The 26,555-nt window shown below is 39.2% G+C and overlaps 1 protein-coding gene, 1 long non-coding RNA gene and 1 pseudogene across 4 annotated transcripts in view; all 3 read left to right on the plus strand.

The window, feature by feature from the left end:
- The window catches only part of LOC120295294, a 74,487-nt gene extending 66,090 nt beyond the window's left edge, over positions 1-8,397 (plus strand). Inside the window, exons 1-5 of one of the 3 annotated variants that reach the window (XR_005552639.1) lie at positions 3,473-3,612; positions 4,147-4,272; positions 5,365-5,585; positions 7,288-7,455; positions 7,818-8,347. This is a non-coding gene — a long non-coding RNA (uncharacterized LOC120295294). Of the gene's footprint in view, positions 1-3,472; positions 3,613-4,146; positions 4,273-5,364; positions 5,586-7,287; positions 7,456-7,817 lie in introns of those variants that run through there. The other 2 variants (XR_005552641.1, XR_005552640.1) reach the window with 2 other exon arrangements.
- A 4,781-nt stretch (positions 8,398-13,178) lies between these two features.
- On the plus strand, positions 13,179-16,404 carry LOC120295708 (annotated as a pseudogene).
- Positions 16,405-17,049: 645 nt separating this feature from the next.
- Positions 17,050-26,020, plus strand: LOC104452787 (V-type proton ATPase subunit B 1). Its single transcript, XM_039317106.1, is given in 9 exon segments — positions 17,050-17,334; positions 17,751-17,834; positions 23,947-24,002; positions 24,083-24,181; positions 24,729-24,788; positions 25,102-25,213; positions 25,341-25,493; positions 25,496-25,537; positions 25,888-26,020. Coding segments are annotated over 8 exon segments (585 nt in total). The 5' UTR covers positions 17,050-17,334; positions 17,751-17,776; the 3' UTR covers positions 25,893-26,020.
- Positions 26,021-26,555: the final 535 nt, after the last annotated feature.

Below are 26,555 nucleotides of genomic sequence, written 5' to 3' on the forward strand. Positions count from 1 at the left end.
ATCTAAATGTTGCTCTTTTCAATAGTTCTATCGGACTGCCTAGCAAGCTCCCTAAACTTTTATCCAGTCTTCGTGCTTATTCATTACAAAAATACAACTTGTCATGCCTCCATGGAACCAACATTGTTTTGTGGGATTCATATTATGTTCTTCTTCGTCTTTGTCCTCATTTAATTGCGTAGAGAAACAGTTGAGTGAGCTATCATTGATGTTTAGTCAACGGCTCCATTCATGCATTAGCATAAATAGGAGGGCTCTCATTTCTCTCTCTTTCAATTTTGCATTGTAGGTTTTCTTATGCTTTAGATGCTCTTGCATCCAACTGGAAATAGCGCCCCTCTCTCTCTCTCTCTCTCTCTCTCTCTCTCTCTCTCTCTCTCTCTCTCTCTCTCTCTCTGATTGTGACATAAGAGCTACTATAAAAAAAAAAATGAGGACTTAGGAGGAGGGGGATTAGGATGAAGTTGAAAGGTACATAACCAGTCTTAGCAACCATTTGAACGAACCCAAGTTCCATGTGCATAAGGCCTATCGGCCTAATTCCCGGACTTTTAAGTTATCGCTATGATTTGCCAAGTAATTAAGAAAAGTCAACATTGTCTGGTCACTCCAAAATCTTATAAATGCATTTATAATTTCATGTTTGTTGCAATGCATAATATCTAGCCTTAGTCTTCAATCAACTTGTATAAAGGCATCAATCAACCCCTCTTTATTTATGTCACTAATGAGATCTTGACTTCTCATGATTTGTGAGAATGAGGGAAAAGTCTGAAATTTCTTCTTTAAGGTCATAACTCAATGCAATCACATTCATTGTGTCATTTTTTTCTCAATATGGCAGGTACAATTTCCTAACTTATGTCGGATGGATCTTTCCCACATGGACAATTTAAGCAAAATATGGACCGACACTCCTCTAGAAACTCGACTTTTGATTGTTTATGGAAAGTGAAGGTTCGGAAGTGTAAGAGCCTTGAAAATTTGTTTCCATATTGGGTGGCTACAAGTTTAACCCAACTTGAAAACTTAAAGTGAAGTCTTGTGAGATCGAGGAAATAGTCGCTAGTGGGGATGACACTCACGCTCCAATACTACTCAAGATCTTTTCCCAAAACTAACCTCTCTCGGTGTTACATGACATGCCACGACTCAAGAGCTTTTGTCCTAACTTGCCTTTGAATTTGCCATTATTGAGGAATTACAAGTGACTCATTGTGAAAATTGAGCATGTTATCCTTTGTGGCATCCATGAACAGATGGGCTCAAAGAGATGATCAACAAGACCTTTCAGATCAAGAAGCACACTCTTCATTTGAGAGGGTATGATTATAGTTGCTCTCCCTTAGTTTCTACTTTGTTCTTTAAAGCAGTCACTAATATCATATCCATTGCATATCATGTCGCGTTATGATGTTATAGAAAACATGATCTCCCCTACCTATTAGTTTGTCGACAACATTAAGATATTTCTAATATCTTACGTACACTTCCATTTGTGGACATGCATAAGATATTCCATTACCTAGAGTTACAAAAAAAATTTACAGTATTCTATTGATAACAGAATATATTCCTAATCTAACCTAATGGTGCTCTTGGGCAACATCAATAAGGATTTGACAAGAGGCCCTCTCCATTATTGACACGTGTTGCACACTTGAACTTTTCTTCTCTATTTCATCTTCTACAAACTCTAAAAAAATCAATTCAAACAATTTTTTTTTATAACAAAAATAACATTAGTACCTTAGTGCACTATTTTCTACTGTATTTTTTAATACACTAGTCGTCGTGTTATCCTATTATAATATTATAGAAAACTAGAATCCCTTTCCTATAAGTTTGTAGACAACATAAGATATTTCTTATATCTTAAGCATACTTCTAAATTTGTGGACCCCGTATGTTTTAGTGACATCTTGAGTGCATCCCATTACATAAGATTCCAAAGAAGATAAATTTTTGTCAACAAGATAAGATATTCCTCACAAAAGATGAATTTAGTGAGTGCAGGGATCTTGAATTTAGATTCACTCTATCCACTTGACCAGACCAACCTCTACATGAGACTTTTTAAAGCTTGAGTCTTGAACACAAGGTTCTTGAGATATAATGAACTTTAAGAAGAGGACCACCTTCCATGCAAATCATCTTAATAGGTTTACCTTTCACAGCACATGATTTATTGTCTAAACTTTGTTGAATTTACTTCTCTTGTTGTATTGGCAATTCAACAGGACTTTCCCAACTTGGAGAGACTTTTATTAGTCGATAACGATATTCAGATGATACAAGATGGAAATTTTCGGATGACATGTTTAGCAAGCTAAAAGCACTAACACTAGCATGCTTTCATGATAAAAAGGCCACCTTTCCTTCCATATTCCTCCTAGAGAGATTTCAGAATTTACAAAGCCTTGAGGTCTTCTGTAGCTCCTTTGAAGATTTATTCCCGAAGAAAGGGCTTGTTGAAGAAAGGAAACATCCGGTGCTTGAAAATTTAAGAGAACTTAAGTTGAACAAGCTACACAACTTAAAGTGTGTGTGGAGAGAAGACTCTTTAGTGTCGAAAATTCTTCAGAGCATCAAAACATTTCAGGTTTGGGATTGTCCTGTTTGACAACAATATTTCCAACCGAGACATCCTTCCGTAATCCGACAAATTTAGTGGTGAAGAATTCTTCTGGATTGGTACATCTAGTAACGACTTCAGCAGTCACAAATTTGGTACATCTCACTTATATGACTATAATAGAATGTGAAAGAATGAAAGAAGTAGTGGCTAACGATGGAAACATAGAAGGAAAATTGATTTCTTTTGAAAAGCTAAGACGGTTGACACTTGAATATCTGCCAAACTTAGAATGCTTCTCTTCCATCCCAAGTTGCATCTTTAGGTTCCCATCCTTATGGAATATTGAAGTGGAAGAGTGTCCGAAAATGAATAACTTTTCTAAGGGTACACTAAGCACACCAGAACTAGATGATGTGTCACTGTTCAGATACAATTGGAAAGGGATTTGGGAGAAGGGTGATGATCTCAATACAACCATACAGAAGTTAGCAGCATAAATCAATGCACATAGAATTGGTAAGATCCAATTGATATCATTCTCTCATCCATTTTTTTTTTTTACTTTAGTCTTTCGGCAGCGCCGCAACTTTTTAAATTTTTTTATTTTTGTGACTTTTCTATTATTGATTTCGTCAAATCAACATCACCGTCAACCCTATCGATGGATCTCGGCTCATCCTTAACTGAACAGTAGGAAGCAAAGCGGGTCTCTCCTTCTCCTTCTCCTTCTTGACGCCAAAGGCTCTTTCTCCATCTTTCTTCTTCTTCTTCTTCCTCCGTGGAGCGAAATTGGGGGAAGCCTCTGCTGCCTTCACAAAGGACGGAGCAAAAATGAAGCATCAGGAATTGCCAGGACTGCGAGAAGCGAAGCTGCAATTAGCGGAGCGGAGCCAAGTAGATTCAACCGACGCTGTCGTTGTCGCCGTCGTCACCGCCGGAGGTGGCACAACCGAGTCTGGACAGTTAGTCGTCCACTCACTTCATCAAAGAAGAAGAAGATCACACTCTCTCTCCGCATCTGTATCCGACAAATGGTAAGTTCATGTTTCTTCCGATTTCGGTGTATTATTGTGCGTGAATTAGGGCTCTATTCTTCAAATTCGTTCCACATTCGAGTCTAAAAACAGGAGTTCCTCAAACTAGCAATATATTGCCCTTAAATCTACATCTTCTGTGCTGCCCTCCCGAGCATTGGCGAGATTTCTGCGTGTTTGACCTCTCATAGATGGAGATGATATATTGTGTTCAAGGTCTCATGTTGAAATTTCTTTAGGTAGAGATATCTCTGTAACATCAGGTACAAATTTCTACCAGGAAAAAGGGAGAAATCATGGAACTTGAAATTATTCCGAGAATTCCATGCCTTGTCAAAATTCTGAAAAGTCACTTTTACGCCTTGATCGCAATATAGTTTGGATTGTCTGAGGAATCACCTGTAATCTTGATTGGTTAAGTGATGCTGGAAGGATAAAATTTATCTCCAATTTATGCTAAAATCTTTTCATAGCAAGTCAAACTAATGAAGTGTACTTAAAACTGTCTCTAAAGTTGTCGTTTTTTAAGTACAGGCAGGTCCAAACATTCGAGCAGATTGAGGCATCCTGAGCTGGTTTTTTATGGTCCCATGCGCCCAAGGCCTCTCACTGCTTTTACATCGGCCAACAAATTTCAAATGGAGCATCCCTCTTCCAAAGGTGGTGATGAGGCCTTCTTATGTTAAGTTTGGCTTGTTATGATCTCATGCTTGTTGAGTCGAGCTTATGTCTGAAAATCAAACATATGGATGTTGTTTATATCTTAGCTTATACTCTGGTTTATATGCAAGTTGACTTAATGTAATAAACCACATGACATGTTATTTTCCTTGAATTGTTCATGGGTGTATGTTTCAAACCAGGTATATATCTTAACAACTAAGTAGTTGAAGCAGGGAAAAGAATGAAAGGACGGTTATTGGGATATAAGCTGGTGGTCGAGGTTTGAAAAGATAACAATTGTCTCCTTTTTTGTGGATAGATGTTTTGGAAAGCAATTGCTGGAGCAAGTGTTAAGAATTAGAATCCAAGTACTCTTATATGGAGAAATTTGACAATGTTATTCAATGCTGTAAAAGTAGTAATTATATAAATCATACAAGGGGACCAGTTGATACGGACAATCAAATTGCAAAGAATGTTGCTCCCTCCGTGGCTCAAGGGAAAGTCCTAAAAGATAAAAGGGTGGCTAGTTATGATTCTGAAGTTTGATCGTAGATCTTGATGACTCTTATTATTAATGTCAAACAGGAGATACTGTTTTATTCTGTTATATTAATAAGATATTTGAGGAAAAAAATAGATGAGTTTACTTTGTCGAATTGAATCAGTAGTTTGATAAAATTCGAGCTGCAGTTGAAAGAATTGAACAACTTAGATTGAAATTTTCACTTCCATCCATGTTCCAGTCATCGATGTCTTTGCCTTTTCCTCTGCACTTGTGGTTTGTGTGGCTGAAATTCACGGTCTCAAATATACATAGGACATGGAAGGCCTTTTCTAGTTATGTAAGCGATCGCACTCCAAGGGCATATATCTTGACATTTGACCTTGGGTTGCAAGTTGAGATTGTTTACTAGTATTATATGGTTTATTTTCAATTAAAGCTCCTGAAACTAGCAACTACTGCCTTAAATTCGTATTGTGTGATTAGATTCCCTCATTAGTGTATGCTTATGTTTTGGTCTTTCTTCACCATAAATTGGTTTTTGACCATGTAAATGGGGACTCTGCTCCTGTTCAATTCATCAGGCAACATAATCTGGAAAAAATGTAAATTGCAACTCTCAGCTATTCAGACAAGTCATGAACGTTGAAACTCAGGAGCCATGGACGTGGACACGGGGGCTTTTTTTTCTGCTGGTTGGCCCACATTTGCTAGAGAAGCTCATCTGCATGTAGGAGATGTTTGTATTTTTGAGCTAATTGATAGTGAGGATGTGTGTTCAGAGTCTACATTTCCACTAGAGCTGGTATGGACTTGGTTTACATTGATTGAAATGAACTATGGAAGTGTCATTTTCGCTCATCCAAAATAAATCCTGTATTCATCGTCATTTCTTCTTTGGTGGTCTTGGTGAATCAATGAAGTATACTTCTTCCATTCCCGTTGTGTTTGTGAGGTTCGCAGTAATCCAGATGCTCACTTATTAATCTGCATCCCAAATCTAAATGAACCAAAAAGGATGTGATTCAAGATTAGAGCAAAAGTTAAAGCCTGAAACGCTCGTCATGAGAATTTAGAGAGGTGTGACTTGTTGGTTTCTAAGTTATGTTTATGTGAACAACGACACATTCTTTTTTATATTCTCTCTCAAAATTTGTGAAATTCTCCTAATAAGCTTTTTGTATATTGATTTTGTGGCATTATGATTTAGGAGGTGCTAAGGGTAGTAATCAGTTATGTCTAACATGCAGAACATGTAGACATTAGTACCATGATCACAAGTACTGATGTTTAGATCATTGTAACTCAATACAATGTTGACAGTGGTACCTGTGAGAATTTTCTTTTTTCTTTTGTGCCTATCGATCTGAACAGTCTAAATGTCATGTAGCCCTCCTGAACAGGTTTTGTATGGTTCCACGTGTCCGTGGCTAGCCACTGCTCTTGAAAAAACTAGAGAATTTGAATTTGAGCATCCACTTTTGAAATTGGTGATTTGGCCACTTTTATTAAAAAGAGAATTGCAGTAAGGGCCTATTTCCTTTCATAATTGGCATATCCCAACCATGATGCCATCTACATCTTGCCCTGTAGTCTACTATTTTCCCAAGTGGTTTTGCTTTTTATTGGAGATGTTGTTTTCTTTGAAATGTGTATGGCTTTATGTGTAAAACTAGGGCAGTTTTGATTTTGAATTTTTTTTTTTAAAATTATGGATTCAGAAGATTACAGATTCTTAAATAATAGATTGTACTTTTCTCACTACTCAGGTGTAAAGAAGATTGCTTTGTTCATTGACTAAGGATGCGGTGAGACAATCAGTGTTAGCAACTCCTGAAGCGTTATCATGAGAGTTCAAAAATAGTGTACACTATTGTAGAGTCTATAAGCACTATATCGTGACATTTTAACCTCAAATTGCAAGTTGGGATTGAAGACTTCTATTTGTCAGTTAACACTGTTAATTAAATTTACTGAAACTAGTAAATACTAGCATATATTAACATTTTGTTTGCCTTGTCTTTTTATTGTTTGTTTGTATTTAATCTTTTCCTCATCATGCTACATTGGCGAAGTGTTCCTTGTGAATTCAGAAAGAAGTACATTCAGAAGAACCATTAGATTGCTACTCTTAGGTATTTGAACAAATCATGACCAGTGCAACTCAAGACCTATCAACACCATTTTTTAGCAAACATCTCTGTGGTTGGCCCATGTTTGTGAGACAAGCTTATCTGGATGAAGGGGATGTCTGCGTGTTTGAGCTCATTGATATGGATGATTTTATGGTCAAAGGCTCCATCTCCAATTATGCTTGTAAGGACCTCATTTAGGTCGATTGAGATGAACATTGGACGCATCACTTGAGGCTGTATATTAGTGAAGCAATTCCTGCCTCACTTATTCAGTTGCGACAAATCAATTGAAAGTGCACTTACTTTTGGCTTTGCTTCTCTCTCTTGACCTACTTATAGTCTTATCAGAATTCTCTTTTTTCTTTTGTCCAGGTCAGAACAGACAAGTCTGAATGTCCAGTGAGCCCCTCCTAAGCAATTTTTTCATGATTCCAAGTGTTCGAGGCCTCTCACTGCCCTTGAGAAAGCTAGAGAATTCAAATTGGAGTATCCCTTTTCCAGACAGTGATGTGGCCATCTTTTCTTAAGAAAGAAGTGGTGGTAAGGCCCAGATCTCCATTCATAACTGACATGTCTCAATTATGCATGCCACCTATTCTATATATGCGCCCCACTGTGCAAATTTTTCCCACGTTAATTTGGTTTTTATAGAAACACAGGACATGTTATCTTCCGTGAAGTGATCATGGTTATATGTTTTAAACAGGAATCTTAACAACTGAGTAAAGGGACTAGGAAAACAATAAGTTGGGACAGTAATCAGGAAATAACCTAATGACAGGGGGGTGCGGAGACAGGATCAGAGGGTTGGGAAAGGCAATAACAACCATAAGTTAGCAATTTAATAGTTTCTAATTGAAGTATAAGTTCCTCCCAAAGATGACTACTTGGTACTTTCTCAGGCTGCCTAGGCTTGGGAAGAAGAGGTGACACGAAATGTCCAGCTTAAGCCATAGCTACTGCAACAGGCCTAGGCTTGGCATGACTGAGCTCACTGCAACAGCATGGCAACACTAGTCAGATATTGCTCCCTGGCAACAAATGGTTTACAAGAGCTACCATTGCAAGCAGGTTCAAACTTGCAATCGAAAATGAAGGGAAGCCAATGTGGCCTAGACCTCAAAAATTAGTGCCACCAACTCGATGGTATGAAACGAAGAAAAGAAGCTCACTTCTTTTTGGTCAGGCAAAAGAAGATCACTTACTTTCTGTGCATGTGTGTCCATTTAGGTCCCTATGTGTAGCTTTTCATGTTTATTCGATGCATATTGCAATGTAAGATTGGTGACTCAGATATTCACCAGATTCAACTTGTCTCTATATTGATTACACGTACTTAGTGTAGAATCTAAGAGCACAGGATTGTGATATTTTGATTTCAGATTGCAAGTTGTGATTAAAGGCGATCTCATCATGTCTTTTAGACTGCTAATATGGACTTTGGAAACTAACAACTACTAGCATAAATGTACGTTTTGTTTGCCTTTTCGCCTTAGTGTATGCTTACATTCCTATGTGTTATCATATATTGGCTGGTCAAATGTCTTCATGGGTAGAGTGTTCTTATGAATTCATAAATACATGCATTCAAGAAAACCAGCGAATTGTGACTCTTGGGTGCTCGGACACATTGTGGCGGTGACCATAAGGACCTATCGATGTTGTAGCGAACTTCTGTGTTGGTTGGTCCAAGTTTGTGAGTCAAACTTGTCTTGAGTGAAGGGGATGTCTACGTGTTTGAGCTCACTAATAGGGACAATGTTTAGGTTGAATTGGGATGTATTTTGGAAGTCACTTTACTAGTTGAAAGCAATTTCTGCCACTGTTATGTTGTGATGAAACCGGATAAAAGTGCACTTATATTTGTAATCGTGCTCTGTTCAGGTCTAGTTACGATCTTATCATTTCTAGGCTTAAACACATTTTCTACCTTAGGTATCTCTCTTGAGCTTGTCGCGCTTTTATCATCGCCTTTTGGAAAGGATCTCTGGTTCAGCACTCGCCCTGGTTACTGAACCTGGTTTTGTATTACAAGAGAATGTCAAAAGTGACGTGCTTTAGTTCTAGAAAGGATGTGGAAATTTATGCAGCATACCATCCCTCATGGTCACTTGATAGTTTTCAAATATGGGAGAGACAGCCTCTATACCCATGTAATTATATTGGATAGAAGTGTTTATATAGATACATTATCCCCAAGTAGTGATGAAATTGAAAACCCAGAGAGTGAATTCCATATACATCTTGCCCTATAGTCCACTGTTTTCCCAAATTGTTTTGGTTAGTCATTGGAATCACATGGATATTATTTTCCTTTAAGTGTAAATGGCTACATGTGTAAAATTTTGGTTTTGAAATTGCATTTTGTTAATTTATGGATTCTTAAGATTACCAATTTTAAAATAAAAGATCGTATTTTTTTTTAATACTAATCAATTGTAAAGAAGATCACTATTATTCATAGGCTAAGAGGATGTGGTTGAGAGGATCAGTGTTAGCAACTCCTGAAGTGTTATCATGAGAGTTCAAATATAGTATATACAATTGTAGAGTCTATGAGCTCCGTCCTATGACATTTTGACTTCAGATTGCCGATTGAGGATCAGTTAAGACTGTTGATTGAAACTCCTGAAGCTAGTAAATACAAACATTTATTTGCATTTTGTTTGCCTTTTCTCTTTATTGTTCGTTTGTATTTATTCTTTTCCTCATCATATATTGGTTCACAAATATCTACCTCGGCAAGAGTGTTCCTTGCCAATTCATAAAGAGATACATCTAGAAGAACCAGCAAATTGTGACTTAGGTATTTAAACAAATCATGGTTGGCGCAGCTCAAGACATCTGTTATCCAGCAAACATCTCTGGTGGTTGGCCCACGTTTGTGAGAGAAGCTTGTCTGAATGAAGGGGTTCCCGTGTGTTTGAGCTCATTGATAGTGACAATTTTATGGTCAACTCTTTAATTTGACCATAAGTGAAATCTCCGCAAGCAATGCAATGCGACTCATAAACCAGCCATGCTCCTAGTCGAAACTGGTGCAGTAGTTAAATCCCAGGTTGTAGTGTTAAGACCTCACATTAGTCAAGACTTGATCCAAGCGTAATCATCTGTGTACCGGACGCCGTTGCATATCTTGGACATAAGCGTCACGTCCGGGTTGCTTCTTACAAGACTTGGACCCCCACAGAAGCCCCGTGAACATAAGGGTGAGTGCATGTGATGTGGCCGTGGTCATCCTAGAGCCCTTTTTTTCCTCCTTTTGGCTCTCTTTGGTTTGCTACAGAGAGACACACAATTGAGTTTGGCTATGATAAGGGTTCGTCTTCATAGCGCACTCCATTTATTCGTTGCTCTTGGGCTAAGTCAGTCCCAATTTTAGTCATTTATGACGTCACGTAGATTTTTTTTTTTTTTTTTAATAACTTCAACGGCTGTTTCTATGGATTACTCACCCATTAATGTACTTTGTTGTTGCCATCCTCACAAACCATAATCTCATAATTTTCAAAGAAATATTTCCCTCTCTCTCTCTCTGACTATGCATGAAAATTCAAAATTGAGATCCTCTAAGTTTACAAAATAAATTTACGCTACGATAAGGGAGTGAATAATAATCATTTTGTTCTAGAATTCAATTTTTCACCATTCCTTGGGAGAATTTCCGAGCAAAAATACGCATTTGATAACGACATAAAGTTTATGTTATTGAAATAGAAATCCGTTTAACATAAAATTTCTCCCTCCTAAGCAACTAGCAGGTGGCGGCCCTAAACAAACCATTTCACTTTTATATATATATTTTTTTTTTTTAGAAATAGAAAAGTATAAAATTTTTTACTTCTCATTTAGTATTTCTAAGCTAACAATTTGTTTCGAAATTTGAAAAATGAAATTACGTTATCAAACAAATTTTTATTCAACTTGTTCCTAACAGAAAAATAACAAAATAGAAAAACAAAATTGTTGTCATGCGAGTACCCTAAATGACCCACTTCACTATTATTTTCTTCTTTCTTCTCCTATTTTGCACACACGTGTTTACTTCACATATGAGTCTCGAATATATTTCTATGTAACATTGTAAGCTTAGGTCAGGTAATTAATGGAGTTTGTAATACTTTTATAATCCAAATAACACCATACTTTTGTTGCTGCTAACACTACTACTTAGAGTCTATTAAAAAAGAAAAAAAAAAAGCCCAAACACCTGGATTGAACCACCCGAACCAGCCTGATAATTTTGGGCTCAAATAGTCTCCGGCCCGGCCACTAGGCCTCAAACTATCCATGAGTTTGGGACTTGAATGATTACCAAAACCAACCCGATTCATAGATCGGAAACTGTACATATGCTTGTCCCCCTATGTCAATTCCCTTTCACCTGTTGAGGGCTCAACTTCTCTCATTTGCACGTTTCTCACGTTGATCGAGATCTGGCTGCCACCAAGCTGCCATCGTCACCGCGGTCAAGCCCCAGCACTCGCCATATGGCCTCCGTCTAATATGTTTCACAGTTTCACTCACTCTCTCAGTCCCTTTTATGCTTGTTCGCATCTTGATCTCCCTTATGCTCCCTCGCTCTCTACTAGTAGAAAACTAGCCTTACTGGCTTGTTTTGATATCTTATGGTTTTTGATTTTGTACATGCTATTTAAAATTTTTAAATAATAGATAGTCCCTCTTTAAAAAGATGCAATTACATTTTTATTATTTTTTTTTCACAATTAATTAGTTACATTTAGATTGTGGAGAGCAATGGAGAGCAGTAGAGAGTGGCCATAATTGACGATTTTCATTTTTTATTTACAAAATGACGAGAATCGCCCCCGAATTCGTTTAAAATTTAATTGGAGTTATTATGATAATTGGGTTTTTGAGTTAATTTAAATTGAGAGACATAAGAGGAACCTCTCCATTAAAGAATTAACAAATTTGTTGACGTTTTTACAAATCATAGCCGACTAGTGTTAGCACAAGACATGATCCCTCATCGAGCTAATTGAGTTGGGAAAATTGTTACTTTCACCTGCTGCATACTCTATTCATGAATTGTCCGAGCTTGGGTTGATGATTTTTCGAGAATTAATATCTAGTCAAGCTCTAACTCGAGCTACTTGAGCATTTTGCAAATTGAAAGCTTAAGTTTGCCACTACTCGGCTCTTAAAATTTTGTAAGCCTAATTCAAAATATTTGATTGTTATATAATTATACATAGACATCCTCATCCACACACAAGTATATTTAGTGTATCGACTTTTCGTATGAATCAAGCTCTAGCATAAGCATGAAGTTAATACTTGGTCAAGCTCAAATCAAACACTGAGTAAGGAGTTGAGCCGATTTCAAGTTTGGCACTGTAGTGGCTTGATTAGACCCCTAGGTGCTAGCCGTTTTGACATCCAATTCGATTAATAGGAGTCAACACGTTCATTAAAGCGATTAAGAACTTTGACGTGCAAAATTCGACTACAAGGTTATTGTTGGGAAATCTCATTATTCAAGATGCACTCATGATTTTTGCAAGTTTCAATCCCACTATAATTTTCAATCCCTATATTAACCGATAGGTAGATGATAAAAGTAAGTGAACATTAATAAATGTAGGAAATCTTCAAAAGTCACTTTTCCAAAGTCCTAGCTGTATTATCCATGGGACGTAGCTTGGCTTCACAAATCCTTGTTGTAACCTCTATCGATAAAATTGCACTCAAGTTCCATGTACTTGGTAATGTTTATTGAAAACTGGGCTTTTGCTGCAATTTTGGTCACAATTTCCCTTTAATTTTCAATAACCATTTGACAATAGCAAAATTCCTCGACCAATAAGAAATTTTAAATATCAAATATCCTCCTGTTTATTTTTCATAAATTAACTCGAAATGTACATGAAAAGATCCTTGATAATTTTAACTTTTGAAATTATTTGGGAAATCATTAAATCTGCGTTGCGTCATTCCCTCTTTTAACAAAAACTTCCTATTGTTGAAAGGAAAGTTTCACTATTATTTTTTGCAACTTAAAATCCTAAGAATTTTTTTTTTCAATTTTTCCAAGTTTTTAGCCGACAAATCAAATTTCATTCCCAATTATCAATGTATATCATCAACATAAACTAAAAAAAAAAAAAGAAGAAGATCATGATAAATGAATTTCCTCTCCTTGAAGTAAATAGGGAAAAATAAATAAAATATCAACAATTCTTTACATCTGAGAAATAGAAAGGGCAGAAGAAGAAGATCCCCTTGTTTTTCCAGTTTTCGCGTTTCAAGCATTTGGTCACTCTCTGCCTTCTCTCTCTGTCTCCCCCAACCCTCAGGCCGAGCTGCACCGCCGTATCGCGGCCTCCGACCACCGCCGCATCCACGCCGCCGGGCGACCTTGGATTCGGCAGCGGCGCCGCCCTCTCTCCCGCCTCCTCCTCCCCCCCCCCCCCCCCACCAAAGAAAAACCTAGGTCCCTCTCTTCGGTTCTCCGGGATTGCTCGAAGATGGACGAGGACCAGGAGATGGAGAGGTTCGGGATGGACAACGATTACGACGACGGGCAGTGGATCGACGGGGAGTTCTACTACCGCAGCGGAGGGAGAAGCGCGCGCAGACCAAGGACGACGCACTCTACGGCGTCTTCGCGTCGGGGGACTCCGATTCGGACTACGACGACTCCTCCAAGAGGAAGCATAGGAAGAACAGGGACCTCCATGGTAAGGCCGATCTGTCGAAGCCCGTGAATTTCGTGTCCACCGGCACGGTAATGCCGAACAAAGAGATTGATGAGAACTCGAAGAGGGAGAATGAGGATGACGAGTCCGCTGACGTGGATGAGGATAGGCCGGGATTGGGGGTTGGTGCTGGGGTGGGTTTTGGGGTTTAAGAAGCGAGACGATGGTTTCAATGAGAACGGCGAGGAGGAGGATGGTTTCTTGCCGACGGCATTTGGGCGGAAGATCAAGGAGGGAGCGGAGAGGAGGAGAGAGCAATCAAAATTGGAGAAGAAAGCGCAGCAAGGTGGGGCTAAGAGGGATTCTTATGAATCGGGGAACGTGGGCGGCTTCGAGAAGTACACCAAGGGAATTGGAATGAGGTTGCTCGAGAAAATGGGTTACAATTGGGGGGTGGTCTTGGGAAGAACCAGCAGGGGATTGTAACACCCATTGAAGCAAAGTTGCGTCCTAAGAATATGGGTATGGGTTTCAACGACTACAAAAGAAACTCCTGCAAAGGCGCCTGTTGCCTTGCTGGAGCCAGAGGAAAAGAAGCCATCACCTGATGTGCCCGGTCAGGAGAAGCTTTGGTCTAAGCAAGCGAAGAAGGTGACGGTGAAAAACAAAGCGAAATATATTACATCAGAAGAGCTGTTGGCGAAGAAGTAGGATCAGGGTGTTGAAGTTGTGCAAAAGGTACTCGACATGCGTGGACCTCAGGTTAGGGTACTAGCTAACTTGGAGAATCTGAACGCAGAAGAGAAGGCGAGGGAGAGCGATGTTCCTATGCCCAAGCTCCGGCACGATGTAAGGTCGATCGTGGACCTGGCTGAGTTGGATATTCAGTAGATCAATACGGACCTGAGGAATGAGAAGAAGTTGCGAGCTGAGGCAAAACACCAGAAGAAACAACTGAATAACGTGAAGGAGATAACGAATACGCTAGGCCTGATTGAGGAGGAAAAGTCAATGGGAACATTGACATTGGACTCGCTAGCCAAGTCTTTTGGTGACATGCAAAGAAGGTTTCCTGATCATTATTTGCTCATTTGCACTCCCTCTATTTATCAAAGTATTTCAGGGATGGGATCCTATTCGGAATCCCTGCCTCACATGGGTTGGAAGTTGTTTCGCAGTGGAAATCTCTATTGCAATGACAGGAATGTCTTGATATATGGGATTCAGGATCCCCTTATACCCAGTTGGTTTCACAAGTTGTCTTGCCTGCTGTGAGAATATCAGGCATTAACACTTGGGAGGCAAGGGATTTGGAACCAATGCTTCGATTTCTTGAAGATTTTGTGATCAGTCTTCTCGCATTTGGGCGCAATTGAAGTTTGTCAGTTTCCTCTCATGTGAAGAGCATTCGGATTTTTTTTTTTTTTTTATTTTCCATATTAACTGAATGTTGATATGCATGACAAAAGCAAGTATGCTGGCATCTTTGCATCGCTGCGGCACGACTCTTCTTCAGCCTCTCTCTGTCGACAAACACAGCACCTGAGCCTCCGGCAGTGGCTTTTTGTCTTAGAATCAGCAACATCCCGGCGCTCTTGAACTCGAACTTGCTCTCCCCGCTGGATAAAGCTCGCTGATTTTCTCTTTCTATCTCTCTTCCTTGCTAGAGCTCGATACCTCCTCCAAAGTGCAATCAACGGCAATGGAAATTTGGAAGATGGCGAGAGGATGGGAGAAAATAAAAGCAAAACGGAAATCAAACAGACGAAATTTGGAATGAATTGAAGACAATTCTAGAGTTCAATCGGAGATGGAACGTCCCGGTATTTGTTGATTGTTGATTGAGGAAACTCCGTGGTCAAGTTCCGCTGCCACGGCAGCGAGGCGAGCGGCATCTTCAAACCGGTAGCGACGCTTTTTGTGCTTCGATCAGCGCTGGAAGCGACAATCGTCAGAGAGCTCAGTCTCGATGAATCGTTGGTGGGTACTCCTTTCGCGGTTGGATTCTCTCTCTCCAGATTTTCTCCGACCAGATGTTCTTTTGCATCTTTTCTCTCTCTCGATTTGGATTCTCCATATTCATCTCTACCAATTCAGATCTATCTCGGTTCAGATTCCTACAGTGAACGACACCATCAGATTCCATATTTGAGTCGTGGCCACACTAATTCCACTCTGATTCGTGCCGCCGCTTTCCTGTCCTTGCACATGTCTAGACCAGATTTATATGTGGCTGGGCCATCTCAAGCTCATGCTGCCATCGCCGCCAAACCATCATCAAGGGTGTTTCATATCCAATTGAACTTTCGAGTCAAAATTTCGATTCACTCCAAAATATGTTCTCTCGATTCTTTGCTTCTTTTTGTTTGTTCCCACTTCATCGCCTTCTTTCGAATTCCTTTGTTTCGCACATCTATGCCTCGGGCAAAGGGAAAGCGGGGTGTGTTCACTGCTTAAGAGAGCTTTATCTGATTGCCAAGGGTGAGGTTGGATGGATCACCATCATCTGGACAGGATCCGCCGATTCGAAGGATGAGATTCTTCGGGTTCACTCTCGACACTCCTGCCGGTCCGACGTAGTTTCATCAACCAACCGCAACAGAGGGCAATCTGAGTCATCAAAATCATCCGAAAAGATACGCCAAGCATGAAGATTGGCGGTGGTGAGCACGGAGAGAAAACAAGGAAGAATAAAAAGTCTCGAAGCGAAGCGAAGCAGTGAATGGAGATGATTCGGATTTTGCGTGGGGAATGTGGGGAAAACGGGGCAAACAAGGTGAAGCCGGCGGTGGTTCTTTGGATGAGAAGGAAGTAAAGTGTTGAAATTTTATAAATAAATAAAAAAGAAATAAAAGACGAAAGGAAAATATAGAGAGCCCATGAGAAATCGGTCAAAAGGAAGACTTGCACGAAAAATGTAATTCGTCATTACATCGAGCACCTTCATTGCAAACTCGATCCCTCCTCCACAGTGCAATCGACGGCAATGGGAATTCGGAAGACGGCAAGAGAATTGGAGAAAAACGAAATGAAATAGATATCAATAGACGTAGTCATTATGTATCGAAATTAATTCTAGAGTCAAATTGGAGATGAAATGACCTGGTGGTGAGTACGAATATTGACCTGACAGATATCGTCATTGTTACAGAATCGTCTCAATCTCGATTTCTCTTTGGGGCAACTCAACGAACACCTTCCCTATGTCCATCTTCATTTTTCAGCAAGTCTTCCTCCATCAGGGTCGTTTCCTATTCGATTGAACTTCCGAGTCCAATTTCGATTCATTCCAAAATATATGTTCTGTCGATTCTTGCTTTCCTTCATCTCCGCCTTTAGGATTTCAAATGCCGTTGCTCGCGTCCTTCGTTTCGTCTCTCTATGCCGCACACAATGGGGATGTCTTTGGATAGGATCTCCGATTCGAAGGATGAGATTCTTTGGGTTCACTCTCCCCGTCCCGCCGCTTCAAGAAGCAGCAAGACTTGCACAAAAGATGGAATATCTTGAGAGGAAGATTCATCCCATAACTCAGCCATCATTTTCTTTTTCTTTTCCTTGAAAAAGGCATCAGAAACTCCAAACGACGCTATCAAGGACGCCCATTGCGTCTCTTCGCTTCAAGTACCTTTATTGGATCTCTCCCTCCATCCCGACGCGCTCCCCGGCTCAGTGAGTTCCGAGTCGCTCCACCATCACCCTCGCTATCTACTCGCCTCGTGATCGATTCCGTCGCTCGCTGTCTTTAGAAACTTCGGTGATCCTCTCTCTCTCTCTCTCTCTTTTCCTGTCCTTCTTCCGGTTCGAATCATGCATTCGTTTTGTGGATTCTTAGGTGTTTTGACGGAGGTTTGAATCTGGTGTCCTTGAGTGATGTTTAATGCTATTGTCGTTTTGCTCATCAATGGAGTTCATGTCGGATTTTTTTTCTTTTTTTTTCCTTGTTTCCGACCGTGAATCCGAGACCACTTGGAAACGAGCGATGATTGAACTGAAAACGTCCCGAGAAATCGCCGCAAAGGAGCGAAAGTTGTGCAGTTAAGCTCGGTCGAACAGTGGTTCGGTTTTCCTCTATTTTTGGCATTATATAGTCACTTCGGATTCGCTTGGGGTGCGAGGGTGACTCGCTAGCCGTTCTCGATCGGTCCTTCGGTTAACGCTTTTCTCGTATAGATTTCCGAGCGGCTTGGGACTTGGAGATGGGAGTAGCACCGATGAGTTATGACATGGAAGAGGGGACGCTGGAGATCGGCATGGGTGAGCTTTCGGCCCTCTCCGCTTTCCAATTTTTTTTTTTTTTTTTTGGAGCTACGGACAATAAAGATCTGCTTGGGATGCTTAAATCTCGTAATGAAGTTTTGTCTCGTATTGTGGGGAGTAGCTTTGTCTCCTTGTTCGTGGCTTATTATGTCTTTCGCCATCTAAATTTCACCGTGCTTGGAATCAGAACTTTAGTCATGGGATATTGTTGTTTTCGAGGCTTTCTGTTAAGAAACAAAGCCAGAACAGAGAAGCTGATAAAGGCAAAGAAGCCGACTCGACAAAAACAGAGCAAGCTCGGAGTAACCGAAGACCGGCCGGCAATCCTCGATCCAAGCCGAGCCGGCAATCCTTGTGAAGCGTGCTGATCAAGCTACTGAAGAAGCTACACGTGTGGCTAAGATTAATCATTCTGTTAATAAAAGTTGTTAAATCTGGTGTAAAGGTAGTTCGAGAAGTTAAAAGCCTGAGTATAAAAAGGGGCTAATGAAAATGTACAGAGAGGGTGAGAGAATTGATAGTTTTCAATAGAACTTGAATCTCCTTGATCTGAGCCTTCTTTCTAAGTCTTCGATAGAGATCTTTCTTTAGTGTTTTTCCTTTGATCTTCTTCTTCATATCTTAGAGTTCTACAAGATAGAACAAGAAGTAGAATGAACAGATGTATGATGAAGTTTGCGGTTGATTGATTCAACAATTACAGACATGTAAGGTTTCTCACATACAAAGTTATATTCTAGATTCTGCTTCTTCTCATGGTATCGAGCTATATTCCCGGAAGTTGTAGATCTAATGCTTGTATTACGAAAGTCTGTACGAAGATTGCATGAGCAAGACAATACGAAGAACTTGTTGATTCTTGATAAGATCTTTGAAGTATTACTTGAGTGTTTCTTCGTATCTTCAAAGTTTTCTCAAGATATAATGGCAAACAGTTGCAGAAGTATCCTTTTCCTATTCATGTGAATATAGCCAACTTTGTTACAATCAAGTTGAATGAAGAAAATTTTCTATTATGGCAAGCACAATTTAGCAGGTTTCTGAAAAGTCAAGATCTAATTGGCTTCATTAATGGTGAAACATTACCACCTGCACAAATGATACAAACTGAGATTGGGGAAGTGATGAATCCTGATCACTTGGATTGGATAAAAACGGATCAGTTAATCTCATCATGGATAAGTGGTGCAAAGATCGTAGAATATCCTAAGCTTGATAATTGGGTTAGAAACTGCATTTGAAGTGTGGCAGGCTCTTATCAATCGGTTTGCTCAGAAGTCTGTAGCAAAAGAATTTGAGTTAAGAGGGAAATTACAGGCTTGTAGAAAAAGAGATAGACCTTTGAGTGAATATCTTCGAGAATTTAAGACTATCTGTGATCAATTGAATGCTATTGGAAAACCTGTTGATGATATAACCAGGATGTTCGGCATACTTGAAGGGTTAGGCCCTGAATATGAAACCTTTAGAACAACTATGTACTGCCTCAAACCCCAGCCAGAATATGACGAAGTCATCTCTCAGCTTGAGAGATTTGAAACCAGATTGCAAACATATCCTGTGAATCAATACAATACAAACCTAGCACATTATGGACAAAGAAAGACTGAAACAGGTCTGCAGAGGTTTAATTCCAGAAGCCAAGGAGAAAGCATTCAAGGAGGATACAACTCTGGCAGAGGACAGTTCATCAATAGAAGAGATCGTGGAAATAATTCCACTGGAATAGGAAGGAGTCAACAGAGTAGAATGAATAATCTGAATATAACAAGGCAAGACCAGATCAGTAAGAATAACTGGTCTAACTATGGACAGGGATTTAGACCATACACAAATTCTACTGAGAGATATCAAGTGTTAGATCTTATCCACCACAAGGCTTAAATGGTGATAAGCGCATACAGGATACAAAGCTAATGAGTAATGGTCCTCTGGAATGTCAAATCTGTAAAAGACCAGGTCATACAGCTCTTAGATGTTGGTATCGCTTTGATAATTCATATCAAGCAGATGAAATACCAACTGCATTAGCAGCCATGCATATTGAAGAACCATGTGGTTCAGAATGGTATCCAGACACAGGGGCCACATCTCATATTACTGCAGATCCTGGTATGATTCGAAACTATGCTGCATATAGTAGTAATGATACAGTTATGATAGGAGATGGGTCCTGTTTATCAATCTCATGTATTGGTAATGGAACATTAAATACAACAACTAGCATATTACCACTAAAAGATGTTTTAATAGTTCCTGAAATCAAGAAGAATCTCCTTTCTGTATCAAAATTAACAGATGACTATCCTTGTTCCTTTATATTTGACAAACATGGGGTGTATATGAAGGACAATTACAATCATACAACAGTGAAGCTAGGAAGGAAAATCAAGGGGCTGTATCGAGTGGAATCTAAAGCCACAGAAGCATACTTCACTCAGACTCAACATGAAGTAGGAGAAGATGTTTGGCATCAAAGGCTTGCTCATACCAGTTAAAAACAAAAGGTTCTGCAAACTCAACATCTAATACAATGTAGTTCGAAAACTCAAAATATGTGTAGCAGCTGTCAAATAGCTAAGAGTTCAGCTCTGCCTTTTCCTATCTCATACCATATCTCTAATGTTCCTCTAGAAAAGATACATTGTGATGTATGGGGACCATCACCCGTTCCATCTGTTCAGAAGTTTCATTACTATGTCATCTTTGTTGATGATTTCTCTCGATTTAGTTGGATATATCCAATGAGAAAGAAGTCAGAAGTATATGATGTGTTTGTTATGTTTCAAAGACTAGTAGAAAATTAGCTTGATCACAAGATCAAAGTTTTTCAGAGTGATGGAGGAGGAGAATTCACTAGCATTGAATTTCATAATCATCTGCAACAACATGGCATTAAACATAACATTTCTTGTCCTTATACACCAGAGCAAAATGGCATTTCAGAGAGAAAGCATCGACATGTAGTTGAGTTGGGTTTAGCAATGCTGTATCATGCAAAAGTACCATTAAAGTACTGGGTAGATGCCTTCATGACAGCAGTATATATAATCAATTTGCTTCCCTCAACAAAACTACATATGAAATCACCTCATTATAGGCTTTATAAACAGAAACCAAGTTATGCTCATTTACGAGTGTTTGGATCAGCTTGCTATCCATGTTTGAGACCTTATATGAAGCATAAATTTGACCCAAGATCTCTCACATGTGTGTTTCTTGGGTACAAGTGAAAAACATAAAGGTTACGTATGTTTGTTGCCTACTAATGGACGTGTCTATATAAGTAGACATGTGGTGTTTGATGAAAAGGTATTTCCCTTTACTCAAAGAACTACTACGAGTATCAGCGGGGGGTCGATCTTTACAAACAATGGATAAGAGGATTGGTATCTCCTATGTCCAAAACTACGTAATGTATTCGCACAAGTTAATGAATCAATTGAATCTTTGTCGAGTACTGAATCAAGCCAAATTATGCCAGAAATACAGGACAATGGGATCAGCATACTCAATTCAACAGATATACCACAACTAAACATAATATCTGATGTTGAGTTACAAATCACTCCTGAAAATGCAGTCAGTAATATTGAAACAGTTCAGATCTCTCCAAATGATGAAGAACAAGTGTCTGTTAGTCAAGAATCTACCGCGACATCTCATATGAATACAGAACAAGGACAGATCAGTTCTGTATCAGGCATTACTCAAGGTACATTGTCTACTCATCCTATGCAAACTAGATTAAAATCAGGGATTGTTAAAGCAAATCCCAAATATGCATGTCTAGTTGAATATCAGGTTCCTGTTGAACCAAAGTCAGTAAAGTCTGCTTTAGCACACAGAGGATGGCATCAAGCAATGCAAGAAGAAATGGATGCTTTGTATGAAAACAACACCTGGGAGTTAGTTCCTAGAACTGATGAAATGAATGTAATTGGCTGCAAATGGGTGTTTAAAACAAAACTTGCATCTGATGGGAGTTTAGAAAGACTGAAAGCTCGGCTTGTAGCCAAAGGTTTCCATCAAGAAGAAGGTCTTGATTTTACAGAAACCTTCAGTCCTGTAGTGAAGCATGCTACAATTCGAATAATTCTCTCAATAGCAATGATGAAACAGTGGCCAATTCATCAGTTAGATGTTAAAAATGCCTTCTTACATGGCAATTTAAGTGAAACTATTCATATGGAACAGCCACCAGGTTTTAAAGAATCACAGAAACCCCATCATGTTTGTCTCCTCAGAAAATCTCTCTATGGGCTTCGACAAGCTCCTCGAGCTTGGTTTGACAAGTTTAGCAGTTTCTTACTAGAATATGGATTCTTTTGTAGTTCAACCGACCCCTCATTGTTCATCCTACACACTGGTACAGAAACAATCCTCTTACTGCTGTATGTTGATGATATCATTCTAACTGGAAGCTCAACTCAAATACTCTCCAATCTTATTACTGCTCTACATCTTCAGTTTCATATGAAGGATCTTGGTTCACTCCATTATTTCCTTGGCATTGAAGTTCAGCGTACTCCAGCACATCTGTTTCTTTGCCAAGCCAAATATGCCTTTGATCTTCTCACCCGAGCCCATATGCTCGAGTCTAAACCAATTTCCACTCCTCTTTCATTAAAACCAACTATATTGATCAATGACTCTATACCTATATCCAATCCTGCAGAATATAGAAGCCTAGTTGGTGGTCTTCGCACCTTACATCAACTCGACCAGATATTGCCTATGCCACAAATCTACTATGCCGAAAATGCGGGACACCTACTACTACCGCAGATCTCCATAGATTAAAAAGGGTACCGAGATATGTTAAAGGCACAATCAAATATGGCTTATTCATTCACTCACAAAGCACTATGCATCTCTATGGCTTCTCGGATCTTGATCGGATGTGCTGAAACTAGACGATCAACAACTGGGTTTTGCACATATCTTGGTTCTAATCTTATCTCCTGGGCAGCAAAGAAACAACCTACTGTTAGTAGATCCTCTACAGAAGCTGAATACCGTGCTCTTGCATCAACTACTGCTGATCTAACATGGATAAGCTTTGTTTTGCGAGATATAGGTTGTTTCCTTCCTTCTCCTATTACTCTATACTGTGATAATAAATCAGCTATCTCACTCACTGCTAACCCTATCCTACATGCTCGAACAAAGCATATTGAAGTAGACTTTCATTTTGTTCGAGAGAAGGTGTCTTCTGGGTCATTACGTGTCCAATATGTCCCAAGTCATTACCAACTTGCTGATATCTTTACAAAACCCTTGACACGGGTAACACATTCCTATCTACGAGTCAAATTGGGAATCTGTACTCTTCCCATTCCCAATTTGAGGGGGGATGTTAAGAAACAAAGCCAGAACAGAGAAGCTGATAAAGGCAAAGAAGCTGACCTGACAAAAACAGAGCAAGCTCGGAGTAAACTGAAGACTGAGCTGGCAATCCTCGATCCAAGCTGAGCTGGCAATCCTTGTGAAGCAGAAGCTGATCAAGCTACTGAAGAAGCTACACGTGTGGCTAAGATTAATCATTCTGTTAATAAAAGTTGTTAAATCTGGTGTAAAGGTAGTTCGAGAAGTTAAAAGCCCGAGTATAAAAAGGGCTAATGAAAATGTACAGAGAGGGTGAGAGAATTGATAGTTTTCAATAGAACTTGAATCTCCTTGATCTGAGCCTTCTTTCTAAGTCTTCGATAGAGATCTTTCTTTAGTGTTTTTCCTTTGATCTTCTTCTTCATATCTTAGAGTTCTACAAGATAGAACAAGAAGTAGAATGAACAGATGTATGATGAAGTTTGCAGTTGATTGATTCAACAATTACAGATTACAGAAGGTTTCTCACATACAGGTTATATTCTAGATTCTGCTTCTTCTCACTTTCCATATAGCTTTCTCGTTTCTGAAAAGTTTATGCTGCCCCTGTTATGACAACGGTTAATACATTTATTACTTACATCTACACAATCTCTATCATTTCATATATATTGGCTGAGAGGTGAGGAATGATTTAGCTCTTGTCCGAGTCAAATGTTTAGCATGCCTTAGTCGCTGGGTCTTAGTTATCGCTGTTCGACAATTGCTTTGCTGCTTGCAGAGGATAGGACCGTCTCTGGTGTTGCTGGGCCGTTGGTTACACTCGACAAAGTCAAGGTAAATTTCACTGGTTATAATTTTATGAGGTTCAGTGGACTCCTATACTAACATGTTGGATTACTTTTATTGTATATCAGGGACCAAAGTATCACGAGGTAGTAAATATCCGCTTGGGTGATGGAACGACTAGAAGTGGGCAAGTCCTTGAAGTTGATGGAGAGAAAGTTGCTGTGCGGGTTCGGTCTCGCCCCACCCTCTTCTTTTTTCCTTTAGCTCTCTTGATACTGCATTTTTGTTGTTTGGACTGCAATACTTGGGTCAAATTTGTTTGCAATACTTTTCAGCTGATGACCCAGTGAATTCTCTGTCATTCATTGCAAGCATTAGAGAAAGCAGATTATGAAGAGTATTATCTTAGGTATATGTGATGAAATGTGAGAACATCATATTGGATGATAATTGAAATGTGATTGAATTTCTTGAGAACAATGTTAAGAGTCTAATTAGCATTCTGTTTTGGCAATTATAGATCCTCTCTGCTCTTGAGTGATGGAAGTCTAGTCATGGTGTGGGTTATTTTGGCTCTGCAAAAGGCTAATAATCTTTCCTATATGTCTCTAATTGTTGTCAAACTTCTGTAGGTTCTGTTATTCACTAGTTTCTCTATCAGTAAAATTTAAATATAAGTATTCTACTCATGCTTGTGTAATCGGTGGTTGTTCATCTTAGACTTCCAGTACGTAAAGCTTTCTGGTCATCCATGTTTCACTCTCTTGTCGCTAGGTTTATGAAGGTACTTCTGGGATTGAAAACAAATACACCATTGTGCAATTCATTGGCGAGGTAATTATGCATGCTGTTTGTTTTTGTTTTCCTAATAAAACAATGTTTCATCATTCTGTAGAAAGAAAGAGTTAGATTTGTTTTTTCCGTATTTGGGAACTAAATGCTCCTACATGTTGGCAACAAGATTTCACTTGTAGCATGAGAAATAATATCTTGGCCTTGGCCTCATGAAAGGCTGTCAAAAGTGCATTGTTTTCCTACCTTTACAAATCTCTTCAGCTGTGTCAGCATTTACTCTCTTTAATCTTGGATAAATAAAAGAACCTTGAGCAATTTATTGTGGAGTTATCACATTTTTCTTTTAATGCAGGTTCTGAAAACACTTGTGTCCTTGGATACGCTTGGGTTCATATTTAATGGTTCTAGAAAGCCCATTGATAATGGCTCTCTAATTCTGCCAGAGGCTTACCTGGATATTTCTGGTGAGTTGTGTCATTGTGATAGTAATTTTGATTGACCATGAATCCATTTATACTCCATGGCACCTATGGCAATCCCAAGAACTTTCTTGTGGTGTCTTATATAATAGATAAACTCCCTCTTTTTTAGGAAGTTCTATAAATCCCAGCGAAAGAACCTACCTGGAAGAGATGATACGAACAGGAATTTCCTCCATTGATGTAATGAATTCCATAGCTCGTGGACAAAAGATCCCACCTTTCTTTGCTGCTGGTCTTCCTCATAACAAAACAGCTACTCAGATCTCCGTTAGGCTAGTCTTGTGAAGCGATTGGAGAAGGCTGATGGTATTACCAAGATATATGTTGCATCTTTGTTATATCCCAATGTTATAATACCCTGCTCTATGAGTTTTATTGCCTCGATAATTTAAGGAACTACCATTAGTTTTACAAAATTTTCCTACGGTTTTGGAGTTCAGGTTCAGAATTCACCTACAATGTATTTTATCCTTTGACTAACTAGCTCCACTATTATATGCTAGACTTCTCAATTGCTAAATGCATTCTTTGTGAAGATTTTTGATCTTATTTTATTTGTTGTTTTTTTGAGAATTCGATGCTATGAGTCTTCATCTTTCTATTCCAAACACTCTCTTTCAATATCATTTATGAAAATGTGCTGCAAATTTATGTAGAATGACAAAGAGGACAATTTTGCCAACAATGTTGCCATAGTATTTGCTGCTATGGGAGTGTACATGGAAACTGCACAATATCTCAAACGTGACTTGGAGGAAAATGGGTCAATGGAGAGAGTGGCCCTTTTTCCTTAATGCTGTAATATCTAATGAGCTAATAGTTAATTGTCTCGCAGATTGTTTCTTTCTGGCAATTTTTGCTAGTTCGTAGATTCAGTTCATGACATATATCCTTGCTGATTTAAAGGGTTGTACGGATGCCTGTATTTCATTTTATGAAGTTTGCTATTTTCTTTAGGCCAATGATCCAACTGTTGAATGCATCATCACTCCACGAGTGGCGGTCACAACTGCTGAGTATCTGGCTTAAGAATGTGACACATCTATAGTGATTTTTTTATTTTTTATTTTTTGTGATGTCAGAATTTCATAATTATATCCACTATGGATGAGGATAGGCGGGGCTTGGGGGCCTTGGGAAGAACCAGCAGGGGATTGTGACACCCATCGAAGCAAAGTTGTGTCCTAAGAATATGGGTATGGGTTTCAACGACTACCAAAGAAACCCCTGCAAAGGCGCCTGCTGCCTCGTTGGAGCCAGAGGAAAAGAGGCCATCACCTGATGTGCCTGGTAAGGAGAAGCTTTTGTCTAAGCAAGCGAACAA

Source organism: Eucalyptus grandis, chromosome 7, assembly GCF_016545825.1.
Source record: "Eucalyptus grandis isolate ANBG69807.140 chromosome 7, ASM1654582v1, whole genome shotgun sequence".
Lineage (NCBI taxonomy): Eukaryota > Viridiplantae > Streptophyta > Magnoliopsida > Myrtales > Myrtaceae > Eucalyptus > Eucalyptus grandis.